The sequence below is a fragment of the Coturnix japonica genome, chromosome 6 (assembly GCF_054131305.1).
Source record: "Coturnix japonica strain WE chromosome 6, WE-NBRP24, whole genome shotgun sequence".
Lineage (NCBI taxonomy): Eukaryota > Metazoa > Chordata > Aves > Galliformes > Phasianidae > Coturnix > Coturnix japonica.
Genome location: NC_140668.1, coordinates 1,181,662 through 1,201,013, shown reverse-complemented (window position 1 = coordinate 1,201,013; position 19,352 = coordinate 1,181,662). Strand labels below are relative to the sequence as shown.

The 19,352-nt window shown below is 42.6% G+C and overlaps 1 protein-coding gene across 10 annotated transcripts in view; it reads left to right on the top strand.

Annotated features, from left to right (window-relative positions):
* Positions 1–1,031: 1,031 nt before the first annotated feature.
* LOC107306748 (uncharacterized) overlaps positions 1,032–19,352 on the top strand; it is a 57,123-nt gene continuing 38,802 nt past the window's right edge. For 6 of the 10 annotated variants that reach the window (XM_085550688.1, XM_085550686.1, XM_085550687.1 and 3 more), the window contains exons 1-9: positions 1,032–1,371; positions 2,320–2,434; positions 2,690–2,863; positions 2,975–3,081; positions 3,510–3,647; positions 4,392–4,540; positions 9,774–9,807; positions 9,888–9,957; positions 19,161–19,221. In XM_085550688.1, the coding sequence (XP_085406814.1) occupies positions 1,169–1,371; positions 2,320–2,434; positions 2,690–2,863; positions 2,975–3,081; positions 3,510–3,647; positions 4,392–4,540; positions 9,774–9,807; positions 9,888–9,957; positions 19,161–19,221 (1,051 nt within the window). In that variant the 5' untranslated portion in view covers positions 1,032–1,168. Of the gene's footprint in view, positions 1,372–2,319; positions 2,435–2,689; positions 2,864–2,974; positions 3,082–3,509; positions 3,648–4,391; positions 4,541–7,351; positions 7,403–9,773; positions 9,808–9,887; positions 9,958–19,160; positions 19,222–19,352 lie in introns of all 10 variants that reach the window. The other 4 variants (XM_085550682.1, XM_085550685.1, XM_085550681.1 and 1 more) reach the window with 1 other exon arrangement.

Below are 19,352 nucleotides of genomic sequence, written 5' to 3'. Positions count from 1 at the left end.
ATATTAGGAGGAAGTTTTTCACACAGAGGGTGGTAACTCACTGAAACAGGTTGCCCAAGGGGGTTGAGGATGCCCCATCCCTGGAGACATTCAAGGCCAGGCTGGATGTGGCTATATCCAGGGGGGTTGAAACTAGATGGACATTGTGGGCCTTTTCAATCCAGGCCATTCCATTCTATGATTAAAAGATTCTATGACCAGACAACACGCAGCACACTGTGATCAGTCCAACAAGCCTTTACTGCCATTGTTACTCTTCAATAAGCAAAATACACACAGTGATTTAATAGGGGAAAAATAAAGACTGCAAAAGGAGACCTTTTAGACTGCCATTTTGTACCTCAGAGCTGCGAGGATTGTGAGCTAAATTATCCAGCCGTATTGTTATGTCAAAGGAAAGGTGAGTCTTTAGCAGACTAACCCAAATGCCAATGCTTACGCAACACTTAAGCCACACTTAAGCCCTTACTTGAAAATCTTACTGTGCTACGTGGATCTTGTACTGGGTAACAGAACAGGAATCACCTCACGCAGACAGCAATAGGAATAGCAATTACTCGATGGTTCTTAGAGAAAGCTCCAGATTACCAAAGAGAACACACTGAGAATATGAGGAACCGTGACAGGAAATACCAATTTCTGAAGAAAAAAAAAAAATAAATGGAACTATTTGTTTTTAACAGGAATGAATTAAAAATATTATTCAAAATCACCCATATTAAAGATTTAATAAACAGTATGAACAAAGGTGGAGGGGGGGAGGGAAGGAAGATGGGAAAACTGAAGACAGAAAGCTGACAACTGGTTTAGTTACGTGTTAAAAACGCGTGCTATTAAATAATACCCACAAGTAGGCCAAGAAATAACCCTGCAGACGGTTATCCCCGTGACTATTCCAAAGGCACCAGGCAACAGCCCCACAACACACCGTTACCACGCGATTTCTGAGGCAGCCGAGCCTACAGACGCGCACACTCCTGCTCCCCGCGGCTGTGTATCCTCTTCATATCGCTACGGCTCCGCCTCTCGTAACGCATGCGCGGGGCTCCCGGCTCCGGCTGGGAGCCTGAGGCTGCCCTGCAGCCTGTGGGTTGGGCCGCGGTTCCTGAGCGTGCGCCCTGTTTCCGCGTCCTGCTCGGGGCTCGGCCCGGCAGAGTTTTGGGACGACATGAAGAAGATATTCAGCTTCGTAAAGAAGAAGAAACGGGATCCGCCGCCCGGCAGCGCCGCCTCGGCGTGCTCCGCCGGTGCGTACGAGATCCGCCCGAAGGAGCTGACCAAGCTGCACCGAGGGGCCGCCGCGGGAGACCTGGCCCTGGTGCAGCAAGGACTGAAGAAGCACGACATCGACGAGCGCGACAAAGCGCAGCGGTAAGGGCGGCGGGCCGGGCCGGGATCCCCGCTGCATGACCTGGGCACAGAGGGCTGCTGTTAACGGGGGCCGCGCATGGCTGGGACGGCCGGTAGAGGCCGCTCCGATGTGCCCTCCTGGCCTGGCTCCCTCGTAGCGCTGCTCGGCATTCCTCCGAGCTGAGAGCTCTGTTGGGGGCTGGTGAGAAAGGGCAGCGATAAGGCTGCTGGCTTCATGAAGGCTTTCTTGCTTGCGAAGCTGATGGTGGTTCCTTTAGGTTGTCATATTCCCCAGTGCTTGGTAACGGCTGCTTTTGGGTGACGAGGGGCTCCTGCACAAAGTTGTGTTTGTTACAGTTCCGTTACTCATTCGAGCTCTTTGCGGTACACTGTGCTAAATAAATAATAAATACAGTGCTCAGATCAATATTGTCAGGCTTCTATTCAGAGGTGAAGGATCTTGCATACTTATTTGGGAATTTCTCAGTGGGGACAGTCACCCTCGAGTTGTTCCATGTCTGTGACAAGGCATGATGAGTTATTTGACGTTCTGCCTGTTATTTCGTCCTCATCTTCTCTGCCTTGGAGGAAGCTGGTCTTATGGAGGGTACTCATCAGCCTGCCTGTGATGGGAGCTGTTAGGACAAGAGGGAACAGCCTCAGCTTGCACCAGGGGAGGTTCACGTTGGATGCTAGGATAAGCCTCTCCAGAGAGTGGTTGTGCACTGGAATGGGCTGCCCAGGTTGGTGGTAAAGTCACCATCCCTGGAGGTGTTCAAGAAACATGTAGATGTTGTACTAAGGGACATGGTTTGGTGCACGCTGGTAATGGAATAAGCTTGTTTTTATTTTATTTTGTTTATTTTGGGAGGTAATTGGGATAAAGAAATGCAATTTGCCCTGTTCATGTACCACAGAGTGAAAATATTTATTTAGCTGTCTGTTTCAATTTACACGTTTCACTTTTAGGACACCACTGCATCTTGCTTGTGCAAATGGACGTGAGGATGTCGTTACATTTCTAGTAGAAAACAAGTGTAAGCTAAATCTTTTGGACGGTGATAACAGATCTCCACTGATGAAGGTAAGTAGAACATACTATGTTGCTGCAAGTAGGAATTATTGATTATGTATTAAATGATGTCTTTCCAGATTCTTTAAGTAAGTCTGTGTAGAAACATGCATGCAGTAATCAGTGTGGGTTTGGCATGTGCTAGCTAATCTTGACAGATGCTTTTATAATCCAGGAATGGGAAGTTGTAGTAGTAGTGACACAGTGAAATATGACTGCTGGAAATTTTACCTTTTTTTTTTTTGTGTGTGTGTGTGTTGTTTCCAGGCAGTACAATGCCAGAAAGAAAGATGTGCAGTGATCCTGCTAGAGCATGGTGCTGATCCGAACCTGGCAGATGCTGGTGGCAACACTGCCCTTCACTTGGCTGCTGTAGCTCCTAACAGATTTCTAGCAGGGATGTTAATTGAGCACAGTGCCCGTATTAATGCTCAGAATAAGGTACATTTCGAGATTCAATAGAGAAGTTCAAAAAGTTGCATTGATATTTTTATTGTAGATTTTTTGTTTGTTTCTTTTGATTTTTAACTTGAATTATTTCTGTTCTTTCAGGACGGATGTACTCCTCTTACTCTTGCTATCTCTGAAAATCACAAAGAAATGGTAGAGCTCCTTCTTAAAAAAGGAGCTGATGTTCACACTCGAGATCCGTGTGAAAGGTGAGGAGATGGTCTAAACTCTGCAGGTCACCTTAGTTGTCTTCAGGTTGGACTGATGGGAGGGATGGGAATGAGCATTGAAGTAGAAAGACACAGAAAGAGCTCGTTGAGTGACTGGCGAAAGCAGGTCTCAGCTTGGCAGGTGACATGCATTATTGCATGTTTTCTGCATTGAGAACTGCAAGAAAACATTGTTTATGGTAGCCGCTGTGGCAGGAAAATTGCCATTGTGCCAGCAACATTGCTGTTATGCCAGAGAGAGTTTTTCAAATTGATGCCAAGTTTGTATGCAAGTGTTGTTAATATAGAAGCTTTTTTTCTGTTCATAAAGTGATTTTATTTTTCTTTGACATTGAGCAAATGGGAATTAAAATAATTACAATGTCTGACTAAATTGTATGGTTTGTCTTGTATTTTGGATGCTGTAGAACCCCACTTATGACTGCAGCGGCCGGTGGGGAGCTTAAGTTGGTAAAAATGCTTCTTCGCTATGGGGCTGAAATTTTCCATAAAGACGTTAATGGATGGACAGCTGAGGACTATGCTATTATTCATGGAAATGCTAGGTAAACTTTTAAATTTATTGCTAGGTTTTTAGTTATCAGTGTTGAGTTTGAACCTTTTTGGTAACAGCACCAAGTTTAACGGTGCTATTTTGAAGATGTGTTCGTTGACATTTTCTCACGTATACTGTTCATGTGTCTGGTGTTAATTTGAAAGTTGAGAAAAGGGCTTCTGCTCAAAATTCTCTGTAAGATTTCAAGTGTTTGTTTCTAAGCTGATGTCTGCCTGCTATACACTATTAAAATGTGTCTGTAGCCCACAGACGCAGAAGTTCAACTTGAAAAACTGAAATGTTTGTAAATTCTTCTCAAAACAGAACCCTTGTTATTACTGTCTTCAGTTCCACTGACCAGGAACCACCTGTTTTGTTTCAGAGGAGATCTAGCTGTTATTTCTTTTGTTAAATTACTAAACAGTTTAACTCCTCCGACACATAAGCATTTTACCCGTGGTTGTTCATTCATAAGAGTGGTTGTATTTGTAAAAACTGGACTGCAAAGGGTACCGAGCAGAAGTAAATAACTTCATAGATCTGGATGTGCATCTATAAAATAGATGTGTCCATTATATTTGAGTATGTTACAGTTTGCAAAAAGTAAAGTATGTTACACTTACTGAATATGAAAATTGTTCTGGCTATGGTTATGTTTAGGATGGATAGTATAAGGCTCTTATTATCCCATTAAGTGTTTATGTAGCTATGGGATTATTTTTCCCAAATGCATTTCCTTTTTTGCTCTCCATAGTCTTAGTAAAAAACTGGCAGAATATGCAGACCGTGAGAACGCAGGGGAAGCTTCTGCAGGTGCTGAAGGAGGCATCCCAGTGCCGGTGACTCCTCACCAGGCAAGAGCTGCTGGCTTTACGTTGGGTGCAGCTGCTTCGAGCAGAGGAGGTAGGATACTTAACTGTGGTAGAGCTAATGGGCAGAATCGTGCTGGCCCCTTCCTTAGGTTGGTTTGCATCTTTTAAATTCACCGTGCTCAGTGTGGACTTCAGTGGAAGCATCAGGTGGACTGTAATAAGAAGTGTTATGAATGTGTTTGCTTGCTGCTAGTTTACACTGCATCTCCACAGGCTGTGGGGACAGTTGTGGTTTGTGTGCACTACATCCATCTGCTCATACAGTTGTCACTTTCAGCACATCAGGTTGCCCATTTATTTAAATTGTCCCTTTAGCAAGGGGGAGGAGGGGAGAGAAGAAACAAAATAGGTTAAAGTGGCCTTGTTTTATGGGTGTGCAGTTTTACTTACGAGATGCTCATTTAGATTGTTGTTCAGAAAATCCAATTGCAAAAGCTGTAGTTTCATCCCAAATAGTAGTTTTATCTTCTGTGGCGGCGAAGCAGCAGATGAATTGCAAGAAGATGCATCTTTTGTTGATTACCACTGGATTTCTGTCACTCTGTTTTAATTTTAATAGTTTCACCTGCATAAAGCTCCTTTTTTAGGAGACATAATTTCTCACCTTCAATTACAATTGCTTTTGTTTGTGTTGTGGAGACATAACAAAAATTGTCTTGGAAGAATAACTTCATAAACAACAACAGTACATTGTTTGTATATACCGTATCTTTTTGGACGTGGTTTGATTTATAATCAAAGTAATGTTTTTTTCAATTACTTTTATTTAAAAAAGAAAAAAAAAGAAAAACAAGAAAGACTTTGTGATCCAGAAAAACTGTTATATTTTCTCATTGCCTTGTAAATAAAAGAAATACATTCTTTCAATGAATTTGTAAAATCCAGGCAGCGTTTATAAGCTCAAATTGCCCTAAATGAATCTTAGGAAGTTGCTGTTTTAGTATGAATGAGATTGCCTTGCAGTTTACGTTTCAAGCCCCAATGTACGAGGTTTTATTTGTTCCTTATTTTTAAGGGTTTTGTGAGAATCATGTGTCAGATGGGCAGCAGACTGTTCAAACACAATTCATTACTTTTTTATTATAAAGACTGAGAAATATGAACAAAGAATACATGGCATATTTTTTCTTCCTGGACTTATCCCAGATGGAAGAATAGATTTTAGACCCAAGTGATGTTGCCTTTGACTTAGGAGCAGTTACTTTGAACTAGAGAGTGGTTGAAAAAGTTTCTTCGTAGCTTGGTTTTGAAGTTTTGTTTGCTTGTCTTTCAGTGAGGCTCGATACAGTTGGTTTAATCATTGAAATACTTTTTTTTATCCAAATCCACTCAGTTGCTACCTTCCATGCACGTAGATAGTTGCTCTGGTACCCCATTGTAAGGACTAACAGGCCTGGGTTAATTTAAAATATGTGATTTGAGGGTTTCTTCTTCCAAGTAGAGGGTACATTTAGACTAGATATCAGGAAGAAATTCTTTACTGTGAGGGGGATGAGACACTGGAACAGGTTGCCCAGAGAGGTTGTAAATGCTCCCTCCCTGCAAGCATTCAAAGCCAAAGGTAGATGGGGCTTTGAGCAACCTGGTCTAGAGGGAGATGTCCCTGCCTATAGCAGGGAGTTGGATCTAGATGATATTAAAGGTCTGTTCCAACTCAAACCATTCTGTGATTCTCCCTGTGCTCAGTCTCTTAAAGATGACCCCAGCAGAGGAGTAGGAGGGAGCAGAGAGAAAGTTCAGTAGCGTAGTAGAAACAATATTGGAATTAATTCTGCAGTCTCTGATTGCATCCACACCCTGAATCATGAGAGTCCTTTTAATATGCCACAGTAACAGTCTTAAAAGTGTCCTTTAGAGGAGAAGCCGGGATGTTGAGAGAGAGACCAGAGAAATACCCACTTTGGAATTCTTTTATTGTCTTTTGCTCTTCTGTTTTATTTTTCTGCTATCTAAAATTTTGACCTTATCCTTTCTGCTACTTTTGTACTTTCTAATTAGAAGAGGAGATTCTGAAGAATGTTGAACAGGTCAGCATTTTTCAACAAGTTTGCTCATGATTATTTGGGTGTCAGAACATGAACCCTTTTATTAATCACGTACAGATTGGCTTCCAGAACATACTGAATGACCGATCTCTTAGATTTTAAGTAACAATTTATTTTTGAGGAAAACAGTAGTTGTGCTATTTCTGTTTCTAGTATGTTCGCAGTGACAGTATGTTTGGCCACTGCAGCACATACTAGTGTATTGTTCAGTGTTTCCCTGAGTCATTTGCAATTGGACTTGATAATCTTTTCCAACCTTAGTGTTTCTATGATTAGAGGAATTGTCTCAGCATTGTAAAACTCTTTACAAAAGTAAATTATCACTTCTGTGTGATTTTTATCTCCTGAGGTCAGATAAAACTTTTCCTGTATTCCCTCTTAAGGAAACAGAGAAAAGCCAGAAGGGATGAGAAATCATCTTGAGGTTCTTTTCAACCCAAGCCATCCTGTGATTCTTTTAAACTTTCTCTTAAGTGTATGTTTCTGATAGTAGCTGTTTTTCCACAGCACTGCATGTGTATGTGATAAAATCCATGTAAGTAGGACAACCTTCTGCTCCAGAGAAAAGCAACAGATTTATTGTGAAAGAATTTGATGGCAAGGTAGTGTTCCACAGTTTCTCTTTTGACACACAGATGTACACGTGCACACAAATGCATGTCATAGTCACAGCGCATTCTCCCAGTGCTGTAGCTTTGTGTGTGTGCTTTTTGTATTTTCCAAACTTGTGAGATTCCGCATTTATTCTGATGTCATTGTTGTCTGTCCTTTCCGTGCCTTTCCCTTAATGGATATAGAAATGCAACAGTCCCCTGAGCAGACTCCGAGAACAGGAGAATCGAGTGAAGGTATTCATTCTGCACAGCAGTATTTTAAATACCACACATGTCTTGTGATAGACAAATACTTATTCATCATAGGTGCTTATTATCTTGCAGATCTGTATCTTGATGATTTAAGATCTATGAGTTAGAGTGGATTTGGGGCAGCTTTTGTTTCTTTGCATGTTTTGCATGAGTCCCTTATTACTGAATTCAGCATTTGCTTTTATCACTTGTGATAGTGTTTGTTTTGGGGTTGTTTGTTTTGTAATCTGTTCTCCTCTTGCTCAGAAATGGTGATATAGGCTTCAGTTAAAGTGGTCCCTGGAGACTAGATCTCATTTCTGTGTCAGTGCATCATGGCTGTGGTTTTGGTCTAGCTGAAAGCTATCTCATCAAATTCCTGTCTCGCCTTCTAAAGGATAGCAGGATCATTGGCAGTATTTATATGTTGAAAGCAAAAGTGTAGGTAATTTAATGAGCTGTTTTCCTTACTTCTAGTGGTACTCATTGAAGATGTAACTGAAGTCGTTCGTCCAGAGTTTAATTGTTCCACACAGCAGCAATTTTCTGTTCTGCATGGAAAGTTAGCAGATAGAGTCATAGTACTGAGTTAGTTACTTAGCTTTACATACAGCAGGATTCCATTAGCATTTAAGAATATTCTGTGTTTTCTGTAGTGGAAAACATCAAAAATCAGATTGTTAGCATTTGAACCATTTAAGATGCCCTCAGATGGGAAGTTTCAGCCTCTAGCTTTTTTCTACATGAGATTTCTTTGAACATTTATACTGTACTGCATCATCAGAAAGCTGTGTTCAGATCAGGGAATGTTCTCGCATACTGTGTTTAGGAAAGGCAAAATTTGTACACTCATTTGTAGGCTCTTAGTAGTAACCCTTCTTTTTGTTATAATATTTAACAGTTCAGAAACTTCAGGAATTATGATTTCTATGTGGAGATCAGATATGTCTGTTTTCCCTTCTGTGCTGGGAATCAGAAAGTCCTTCTATTATGTTTTAGTTGTTAAGAGGTGTTAGCGCTTCAAAAATTGTGTTCCTGGATTGCAGTTTTCATTAGAACGGTGACCTGAAGGATTTACTGCAGGGCACTCTCATCAGGGTTGCTAATGATCTGAAGTAAGAGCGATTGTTGGATATGCTTCAGCACAGAGCTGGCATTCAGAGGGACTTCAATGAGCCAGGGCAATAGACTGGCAGGCATCTTAAGAAATCCATCGGGGGCAAATACCAAGACCCATTTGGGGTGGAAAAGCCCCTTCCTACAAAACATGATGGGACTGCATGGCAGGGGAGCAGCTCTGCTGAGAAAGGACACAGACCTGTCAGAAGGCAAGCTGAGCATGAGGCAGCAGGGTGCTCTGGCAGCTAAGGGCTGCAGCTTGCACTGTGCTAAGAGTAGCAAAGCCAGGAGACTGAGAGAAGCGATTGTCAGCCCCTGTTTAGCACTCACTTGACTGTGCCTTGGCTGTAATTTTGAGTTCCTTCTACGTGAGAGGTCGATGGATCAATAGCAAGCTAATTCTCTAGGGAGCCATCATATTTGTGAAGGAGTATTTGCCCTGTGAGAGAGGGCTGAGAAAGTGGACTTACTCAGCCTGAAGAAGAGGCAGCTTTGAAGGGCCCTAACTGCAGTGTCCAATGCGTCCAATGCAGATGAGAAGACAAAGCCAGATGCTTCCCTGTGATACTTGACAGGAAGCGAAGATGGCAAGAGGTATAAATGGAAGCAAGATGGTTTCTAGCTGGAGATGAAAAGTGTTGCCATGATAAGGATGGCAAAATAGAGAAGTCGTGAACCTTCTCTTGGAGGTGTTCAAGACTAGACTGAATAAAACCCTGACCGACTTTTCCTGACCTCAAAGCTGAGCTGGCTTTAAGTAGTTGGCTGAGAGACTTCCAGAGATCCCTTTTGACCTGACCTATCCTATAGTCTTAGGTGTGAGTTACTACCTTCACTGAACTGATAAAAACTTGGGGGTGTAGTATAGCATGCCCTGCTAATGCTCCTTTTGTCTCAAGTATATCATTTTTTGATTCACTGTAGAGAAATGCTGGTGATTCTTCTAGCTAGGGATAACCTATAGCTCCTGAGTATGCTTTTTGATTTTCTTTGTATTTATAAATATACTTTATTTATAATCCATAGCAAGGTACGGCAGCAAAAAAATGGTAGATATTGTAGATATGTCTGATTTGTTTTTCAGTATAATTTGAAAAAGCATTTGTTTTGTAAATACTTTCCTTCATGCTGTTCTTATTGAATTGACCACTTCAGCTTCTGTACTCTTATGAGCTGTTTTCATGTTAAATGTCTGTATTGGTTAATTTTTAGTATGCAAAATCTAATCTCAACATGTCGATTTATATTTGAACAGCAATGGATGACTTTTTCGAAGGAGACTCAACAAGGTGAGTCTTATAAAAATACCAAATGCTTATTTGAGGAATTATTTGAGAGGACCAGTACTTACTTTTCGTTGTTTTTGAAGTTCTGAAAAAGAGGGCAGTAATGGCACCTGGAATACTTCTGAGGAAGAAGAACTGGATTTTACAGCCAAGGTATGGTGCCTTTATGGGAAAATAGTTGTGTAAAATAAGTGATTTGAAGGCAGTTTCCTCTGAGATAGAAGGAAACTCTTTTTCCAGCCAATTCTTTTTTTTTTTTTTTTTTTTTTTTTCCTCCTTAAGAAGAGTCTCTCATCTGCCAACCTTTCTTCTGCTGCTTTTCCTAAGAACTTGTTGCTTTGGCAGAACATGCAGTAGATTTGTGGTTTGAGGTAAAAGAGTAGATATTAAGATAAACTACCACATTGTATTAGTTGTTCATTGAGTGAGATTTGCCAACCCTAGGAGTTGATAAATTAATAAATAACCTGTTCTGTTCTCTTTCAAACTTCACAATTGTTTCCCCTAATTTACATGATAGGATGAATAATGAAAAAGAACACGTGTCACGGTTTGAACGAAAAATCCACCTGCGTCCGTGACAGGGGGCCGTGGGCCCCGGAGGGGCCCTAGGCCGAAAGGAAAAAGTTAATTAGGAAAAGAAAACAGCGGCAACGATCTAAGGAGGCACACTTATTTACTAAATACTATATCGAAATACAGGATAACACAATATAATACAATATAATTGAAAATTGAAAATTGAGCTAACGAATCAAGCAAAATAGGAGAGAGAATGAGTCCCGTAACCGAGAGGCCTACTGTGAATCTAGGCGAATGGCTGAAGGCTCCCACACACTCCCCTGAACGCCAGAACTCGAAAGATGTCAGTCTGTTCTGCGACCGAGTTAATATAGAGTCCAGGTCCCGTGACCTATCGTGTTGTTCCCTGGGAGATGTAGTCTTCTTCTGTAAGTTGCAGATTCAGTAAAATTATTCATGCTTTATATGATGTTATGATGTGGAATACTGATAGCAAAAATTACAAAATTATCAAACCATGACATTCCACCCCTTATTCTACATCATTACATTGTGTTTATACATACATACACACTCATATGTATAATTGTGAATAATCAGCAACCTTATTTTTCTCAACAGTTTATATTTATTCCATACAAATCTCTAAGTTGAGAACAAAACTCTATAACCTAACCTACTATTTATTAATTTTGAGAAAATGGCAAAACTGCCAGAAAAAGGAAAACACGTCAGCGGTGGAGGAGAAAGGCAGTGCTAGTAGGGTGTCCCCCACATCAGGGTGCACTCATCCTTTCCCAGCCACCACAGCAGATTTCCTTTTGACTTATACTTCTTTCCATGTGTGCTCTACACATGCATGGCCAGTGCACGATATAGAGTCCAGATGGAAAAACTTGCTTACAAAATGCCCAATTAAGGTATATAGGAAGAAGTGTTTCCTTAACATTAATCCACTCTATCTTAAGTCCTGTACCTAATTGAACTATCTTGCACCTAATTGAAATATTTTCTGAGACTCTACCTATATATCTACAAGAAAATCATTGGCTGCACTCCCCCAACATCAAATGCCCTTGTGGTACACATTGAACATTCCCATTTTTGTCCATCACCCACCACGTGCACCCAGGTCCCTGAGCAAAGACAGTACCCTGGAGAGGTTTGCCCTTTCCAGACGCTGGAAGGACCCAAACTGTCTTTTCCAACACGCTCTTTATGTGTACTACAGGAACCTTATCTCCCTCCACGGTACGTAGGGAGCTGGATTGGTTAGGACCACTCCGATTACTAGATCCTCGAGTGTTGACCAACCAGGTGGCTTCTGCTAAATGGTTCTCCCAATTTTTATACGTTCCGCCACCCATTGCTTTCAACATAGTTTTCAACAACCCATTGAATCGTTCAATCTTACCAGAAGCTGGTGCATGATAGGGAATATGGTAAATCCACTCAATGCCATGATTTTTGGCCCAAGTGGTTACAAGGGAATTTTTAAAATGGGTCCCATTATCTGATTCAATTCTTTCCGGAGTGCCATGCCGCCACAGGATTTGCTTTTCCAACCCTAATATGGTGTTTCGGGCGGTAGCATGGGGTATTGCGTATGTTTCGAGCCACCCAGTGGTTGCCTCCACCATGGTGAGTACATAACGCTTACCATTGCGAGATCGTGGCAAGGTGATATAATCAACCTGCCATGCCTCTCCATATTTATACTTTTGCCATCGCCCTTCCCCCCAAAAAGGTTTCATCCTCTTGGCTTGTTTAATTATGGCGCATGTTTCACAATCATGAATAACCTGAGCAATAGCGTCCATAGTTAAGTCCACCCCTCGGTCTCTGGCCCACTTATATGTTGCATCCCTTCCTTGATGACCTGAAGTCTCGTGGGCCCACCGAGCTAGGAATAATTCACCCTTGTTCTGCCAGTCCAAGTCTATTTGAGCCACCTCAATTTTGGCAGCTTGATCAACCTGATGGTTATTTTTATGTTCTTCAGTAGCCTTACTTTTAGGCACATGAGCATCTACATGGCGCACCTTTACAACAATGTTCCTTATTCGGGCAGCAATGTCTTTCCACAGTTCAGCAGCCCAAACAGGTTTCCCCTTTCGTTGCCAATTATCATCCTCCCACTGTTGCAACCACCCCTTAAGGCATTTGCCACCATCCATGGATCAGTATAAAGATGAAGCATTGGCCACCTCTCCCGTTCAGCCACATCTAAAGCTAGCTGAACAGCCTTTACCTCTGCAAATTGACTTGATTCTCCTTTACCTTCAGTGGCCTCTGCAACTTGTCGTGTGGGGCTCCATACAGCAGCTTTCCATCTGCGATGCTTCCCTACAATACGACATGATCCGTCTGTGAATAGGGCAAATTTCTTTTCGTTTTCTGGTAGCTCATTGTATGGTGGTGCCTCTTTAGCACGTGATACCTCTTCTGTAGGTGGTGTTTCAATTTTTTTACTCTCAGGCCAGTCCATGATCACTTCTAGAATTCCAGGACGGCTGAGTTTTCCCATTCGAGCTCGTTGAGTAATTAATGAAATCCACTTACTCCAAGTGGCATCAGTAGCATGATGGGTGGAGGGAACCTGTCCTTTAAACATCCAGTTTATTACTGGCAAGCGAGGTGCTAGAAGAAGCTGAAGCTCTGTCCCAACTACTTCAGAAGCAGCCCGAACCCCCTCATACACGGCTAAGATCTCCTTCTCAGTCAGAGTGTAGCGTTCCTCAGACCTTTTATATGCTCGACTCCAAAATCCTAGGGGTCGGCCTCGGGTCTCTCCTGAGGCTCTTTGCCACAAACTCCAGGTGGGACCTTTCTCTCCAGCAGCAGTGTAGAGGATGTTCTTCACATCCTGCCCTGTCCATACTGGCCCCAAGGCCACGGCACGGGCTATTTCTTGTTTTATCTGCTCAAAAGCCTGCTGCTGCTCAGGACCCCATGAGAAATTATTCTTCTTCCGTGTTACCTGATAGAGGGGGCTCACTATGTGGCTGTAGTTTGGGACATGCATTCTCCAAAAGCCCACTACTCCCAGAAAAGATTGGGTCTCTGTTTTATTTGTGGGCGGAGACATAGCAGTGATTTTGTCAATCACATCTGCTGGGATGTGACGACGTCCATCTTGCCATTTTATACCTAAGAACTGAATTTCCTGGGCAGGCCCCTTCACCTTGCTGCGCTTAATGGCAAAACCAGCTTGCAAAAGAATTTGGATTATCTGTTTCCCTTTCTTGGAAACCTCTGCTGCTGTATGGCCCCACACTACAATGTCATCAATATACTGCAAGTGCTCAGGAGCATTACCCTGTTCCAAAACAGCTTGGATCAATCCATGGCAAATCGTTGGGCTGTGCTTCCACCCCTGAGGTAAACGGTTCCAGGTATACTGAATACCTCTCCAGGTAAAAGCAAACTGTGGCCTACATTTTGCAGCCAATGGGATGGAAAAGAAGGCATTAGCAATATCAATGGTGGCATACCACCTAGCTTCTTTTGACTCCAGTTCATACTGGAGTTCTAGCATGTCTGGTACAGCAGCACTTAATGGAGGTGTAACTTCATTCAGGCCATGGTAATCTACCGTCAGCCTCCATTCCCCACTGGTTTTAGGCACTGGCCATATGGGGCTGTTAAAAGGCGAGTGAGTTTTGCTAATCACTCCCTGATTCTGTAATTGGCAAATTAGCTTGTGAATGGGGAGCAATGAGTCCCTATTGGTGCGGTACTGCCGTCTGTGAACCACTTTGGTGGCAATTGGTACCTCTTGATCTTTTACCTGGAGCAACCCCACAGCAGAAGGATCATCTGACAGACCAGGTAAAGCTGACAGCTGCTTAACACCGTTTGTGTTAACAGCAGCTATCCCAAAGGCCCATCGATACCCCTTGGGATCCTTAAAATATCCCATCCTAAGGTAATCGATTCCCAGTATACATGGAGCCTCTGGACCAGTCACAATAGGGTGTCTCTGCCAGTTTTTACCAGTGAGGCTTATTTCGGCCTCCAACATAGTCAATTCTTGGGAACCCCCAGTCACTCCATGGATATATATTGGTTGTGTCCCTTGGTGACTTGAGGGCATTAGGGTGCATTGTGCACCAGTGTCCACCAAGGCTTTATATTTCTGTGGTTGAGATGTGCCAGGCCACTTAATCCACACAGTCCAATATACTCTATTGTCCCTTTCCCCCCCCTGGCTGGGGGCAGGGCCCCTCTATTGTTTACCTCGTTGACTTGCAGCAACTGGAACTCTCCCCTTTTTGGAAGAGTTCACCTTGGTAGTTGTTTCACCTTGTAATTCTTTCACTCGTGCCTGAAGTGCAGAAGTGGATGAATTACACCACTTCTTCATGTCCTCCCCATGACTACAGAGGAAAAGCAACAAGGCAAGACGTGTAGTCTCATTGTTGATTCGAGGTGACTTATCATCATCATTTGCTTGAATACGAGGACATCTCTTTTTAATGGTTGAGATTTTCGATGATACAGGTCGAGAGGAACTCATGTTGTTCAGCTTCCTCAATAGGCGATTGTGGAAATCCTGGTTTCCATCATCTTGTACCACTGTGGATTCATCTACATCAGGCACATTAGCCAATTTGTCAATAATATCATTTTGTGTTCCCTCCACTTCGTTTAACCTTTCCACAATTTTGACAATGGCTGAAGTATACAGATTAACTTCTGTAGCGCTTATAAATAATTCAAGTTCCTGAAGTCTGCCAATTAGTTCATTCACAAAGGGTTTCCTATCCCCTTTGCCATATACTAATGCAAGTGCAGTGGCATGCTTTTCTGGAGCTGCTTTTGTAAAGTCACGCCACATTTGTTGTGGAACGCGGACTGCTTCAGGATCATGTAATTGGTCTGGATCATTACGATTGAACTCGCGGCTGTATAGCATTTCCACCAGAGCATTTTCTCTCAAAAATTGGATACCTTTCTCAATATCAGTCCATTTCTTTCTCTCAGGCTCCAAGTCCTGTTTAAAGGGGAATCTATCTTTTACCGCTATCAACATCCGCTTCCAGAGGGTGTAGGACCGATTTTGGCATGTGCCAATACCTCTGTCCACACGTGAGTCCCTGGAAATGCTACCCAGTTGGCGAGCTTCACTGCCATTGAGCCACGCACTGTTGGCACCATTGTCCCAGCAGCGAAGTAACCAAGTGACCATATTTTCTTTTGGCTGACGTGTGTAATCCTTTCTTAGATCTCGAATTTCACTCAGTTTAAAAAATCGATCAATAATGGTCGTAATACTTTGCTCACCTTTTGCTCTATCAAGAGTCCCAGGTGTTGATGGTGGCAACTGTGTTGATGAGGCTGCCCCATCTATAAGTTTGGACTTGAGAAATTCTCGTAAAGAAAAACTAGCTTTTGGCTCCTCTTCTGACTCTGACCCTGACCCTGACGCTTGTGTTATTTCCTCCAGGTAACCCTCCTTCTTTTTCCTCTCTCCTAACTTTCTCTGCTCCTCTAACTTCTTCTGCTCCTCTAACATCTTCTTATACTGCTCTAACTTCCTCTGCTCCTCCAACTTCATCTGCTCCTCAAACTTCTTCTGCTCCTTTATCATCTTCTTATACCCCTCTAACATCCTCTGCTCCTCCAACTTCTTCTGGTCTTCTGACTCCCCCTGCTCTCCCGAGTCCCCTGAGTCTCCTGAGTCCTGCTCTACTAACTCCCTCCGCTCTTCTAACTCCTTCTGCATTTTCTCTAACTGAGTTGAAACTTGTTTTGTTTTTCGCCCTCTTACAGGGGCAACCAACATTGTATCTGGTGTCCCTGATGGTTGGTCCAATTGGACTACATGTGCCCCCGGTTGCTGGTCAGATTGAACTACATGTGCCCCCGGTGGCTGGTCAGATTGAACTACATGTGCCCCTGGTGGCTGGTCAAATTGGACTACATGCGCCCCCAGTGGCTGGCCAATTTGGACTACATGTGCCCTCAATGGCTGGCCAATTTGGACTACATGTGCCCCTGGTAGTTGGTTAAATACATTCAACTCACCCTGGAGGGCACATAGCTGGTCTCGGAGAGCGTTCCGCTCAAACTGGACGGCACCAAGCTCAGTCTGGAGGCTGTTGTAGTTGGACTGGAGAGTGTTGTACCCGAACCGGAGGACGTTATGCTCGGCCTGGAGGGCAGTGTGCTCAGTCTGGAGAGTGTTGAGCTTGGTCCGGAGGGCATTGTGCTCAGTCTGAAGAGCGTTATGCTCGGACTGGAGGGCATTATGCTCGGACTGAAGAGTGTTGTGCTCGGACTGGAGGGTGTCGCAGTTGGGTTGGAAGGCATCGTGCTTGGCCCGGAGGATGTCGCACTCAGACTGGACAGCGTCATACTTGGACTGGAGAGTGTTGTGCTCGGTCTGGAGGGCATAGTGCTCGGTCCGGAGGGCATCGCGCTCAGTCTGGAGAGTGTTGTACTCGGACCGGAGGGCGCTGTGCTCGGACTGGAGAGTGTCGTGCTCGGACCGGAGGGCGCTGTGCTCGGACTGGAGAGTGTTGAGTTGGGATTGCAGGGAGCTTTTCTCATCCCAAAGTTTTTCTGCGTCAGCTCTAAGACTCTCCTTCTCGGCCCTGAGACTCTCTCTCTCAGCTTCAAAAACTTCCCTCTCAGGAATGGTATTGACTAAGGCCCGATAAGCATTAGCTAGGCCCAAAATCATTTGTGCCTCCTGAGATCTGCCTGAGCCACAACATTCCTGCCTCAAATATGCAATCAAACTCTCAGGATTCTTCAAGTGTTCAGGAGTGAAGCTCCATAACACTGAAGATGTCTGTCCTTTGAGAATCTCTTCAAAGCCTCTCCACACTCCCTGCCACTCAGTATTCTCTGGTTCTAGGGAAGACTTCCTCCGGATGCTATAAATCCAGATACTGAGTGAGATTATTACAATAATCAACAGTAAGATCAGGGAGATTAAGAGTGTGGCCCACTGATCATTCAAAAACTGCATAAAGGATTCATAGAAAGAAAGAGGAGCACGCTTAAAAATCACCATTTCTGTATAATTAGTTGCATTAGTTGCTCCCTCTGGAGCTGTATACAGATACGAAGTGAGCATTGCTAACCATGCTTTCAATCCATTATACAATTGTATAGCTCCATAAGAAAAAGTGGCTAGCTTAAACATGACCCAATATGTTCGGAGCGTCTCAGAAAAGGAACCAATGGCACACAGTCCCTGGTAAAACAAATTTAGTAAACATTTTTTTTTTTTTTCAATAGAGAGGGAAAAAAAGTAAAAAAAAAAAACAAAGCTCAGCAGTGTTTATAAAATATACCGGAGTATTGGCAGTCCGCCTGGACTTTCAAGGTCAAGCTCGCAGGTGCAGAATCGCAAACACGAGATAGCTCCTTAACAGGGAAAAAAAAAACTCGTAGCTCTGTTAAAAGCTAAAAGAGCAACAGAAGAAAACACAGAAAAACAGCAACTCAATTTGCCCGCATTCTCCACCAAAATCTGTCACGGTTTGAACGAAAAATCCACCTGCGTCCGTGACAGGGGGCCGTGGGCCCCGGAGGGGCCCTAGGCCGAAAGGAAAAAGTTAATTAGGGAAAGAAAACAGCGGCAACGATCTAAGGAGGCACACTTATTTACTAAATACTATATCGAAATACAGGATAACACAGTATAATACAATATAATTGAAAATTGAAAATTGAGCTAACGAATCAAGCAAAATAGGAGAGAGAATGAGTCCCTTAACTGAGAGGCCTACTGTGAATCTAGGCGACACGGCGAAGGCTCCCACACACTGCCCTGAACGCCAGAACTCAAAAGACGTCAGTCTGTTCTGCGACAGAGTTAATATAGAGTCCAGGTCCCGTGACCCATCGTGTTGTTCCCTGGGAGATGTAGTCTTCTTCTGTAAGTTGCAGATTCAGTAAAATTATTCATGCTTTATATGATGTTATGATGTGGAATACTGATAGCAAAATTACAAAATTATCAAACCATGACAACACGATAATGAAAAAGAACATTTATTTATCAAAATCTAGTGAAATTGTTCATCACCTGGTTCTCTCCTTCCTCACTAGGTTCCTCGAGTGTTCGATACTTGAGTTGCTCAAATAATTATTCTTTCTTTCTTTTTTCCTTCTGTGGGATGACATTCCGTGCTTGTATATAATCTCACACTGCATGACTATCTTCATTTTTTGAATATTTGGATTTTTCTCTTTATAAGCTCCATGTGCTTATCCTGCTGTTTTTATGAACGTTTCAAAAGATTACCAGTTTTTTTCAGTGACGTCTGGAGTATTTAGTCTGTTGCACTGGGATTCTGCAGCGATTAGGAACTTTAGTTTGTTAGTTCAGCACACTCTGTAATGCTGGAGATGTAAGCATGTGTACTTTAAAAATTATTCTATTTTCTTACATTGATTTTAGGGGAAGCGATTCATATTTCTAGCATTATTTTGAAATTTACAGACATTTCACTAAGTGGAGTTATATTAACTAGTTTATTCTTCAAGCTTCAGGAACTTTAATTGATACTTGAGTTGTGCATACTTACAAGTAATCCCGAGTGTAGTTGTATTTTACCTATAAATTAAAATACCTTTTTAGAATTGTTACGCATTTACAGATAGTTTTGAATAGTCACTGACTTGTACACAAGAGGAGAGGAATGTTTGCATAATTAAAGTTGAAGGATCTAGCAAGTATCTGAGTCCTTTCAAAAGGGGACAGCCTGGTTGTATTTACTGTTCAAGATTTGATGTAAGTAAAGGATTTGCTTTAAAACAAAAAAGCAAACAAAAACAGATCAAATAATTCTTTTAAAATGTATTTTTATTTGCAGAAGCCACAGAAGCCAAACTTGACAATGTTAATGAATGTTCCCCAAAAGTTCAGGAATATTGGTAAGTTATTTGGAAAGTACTTCATAATACAATGACATACAAAAGTAAACTTACTAAGTAATTTCATTTTGTTTTTTGTTGTTGTTGTTTTCACTTGGCTGTAGTAATTGAGGAAAGTAGTGTTATAAGAA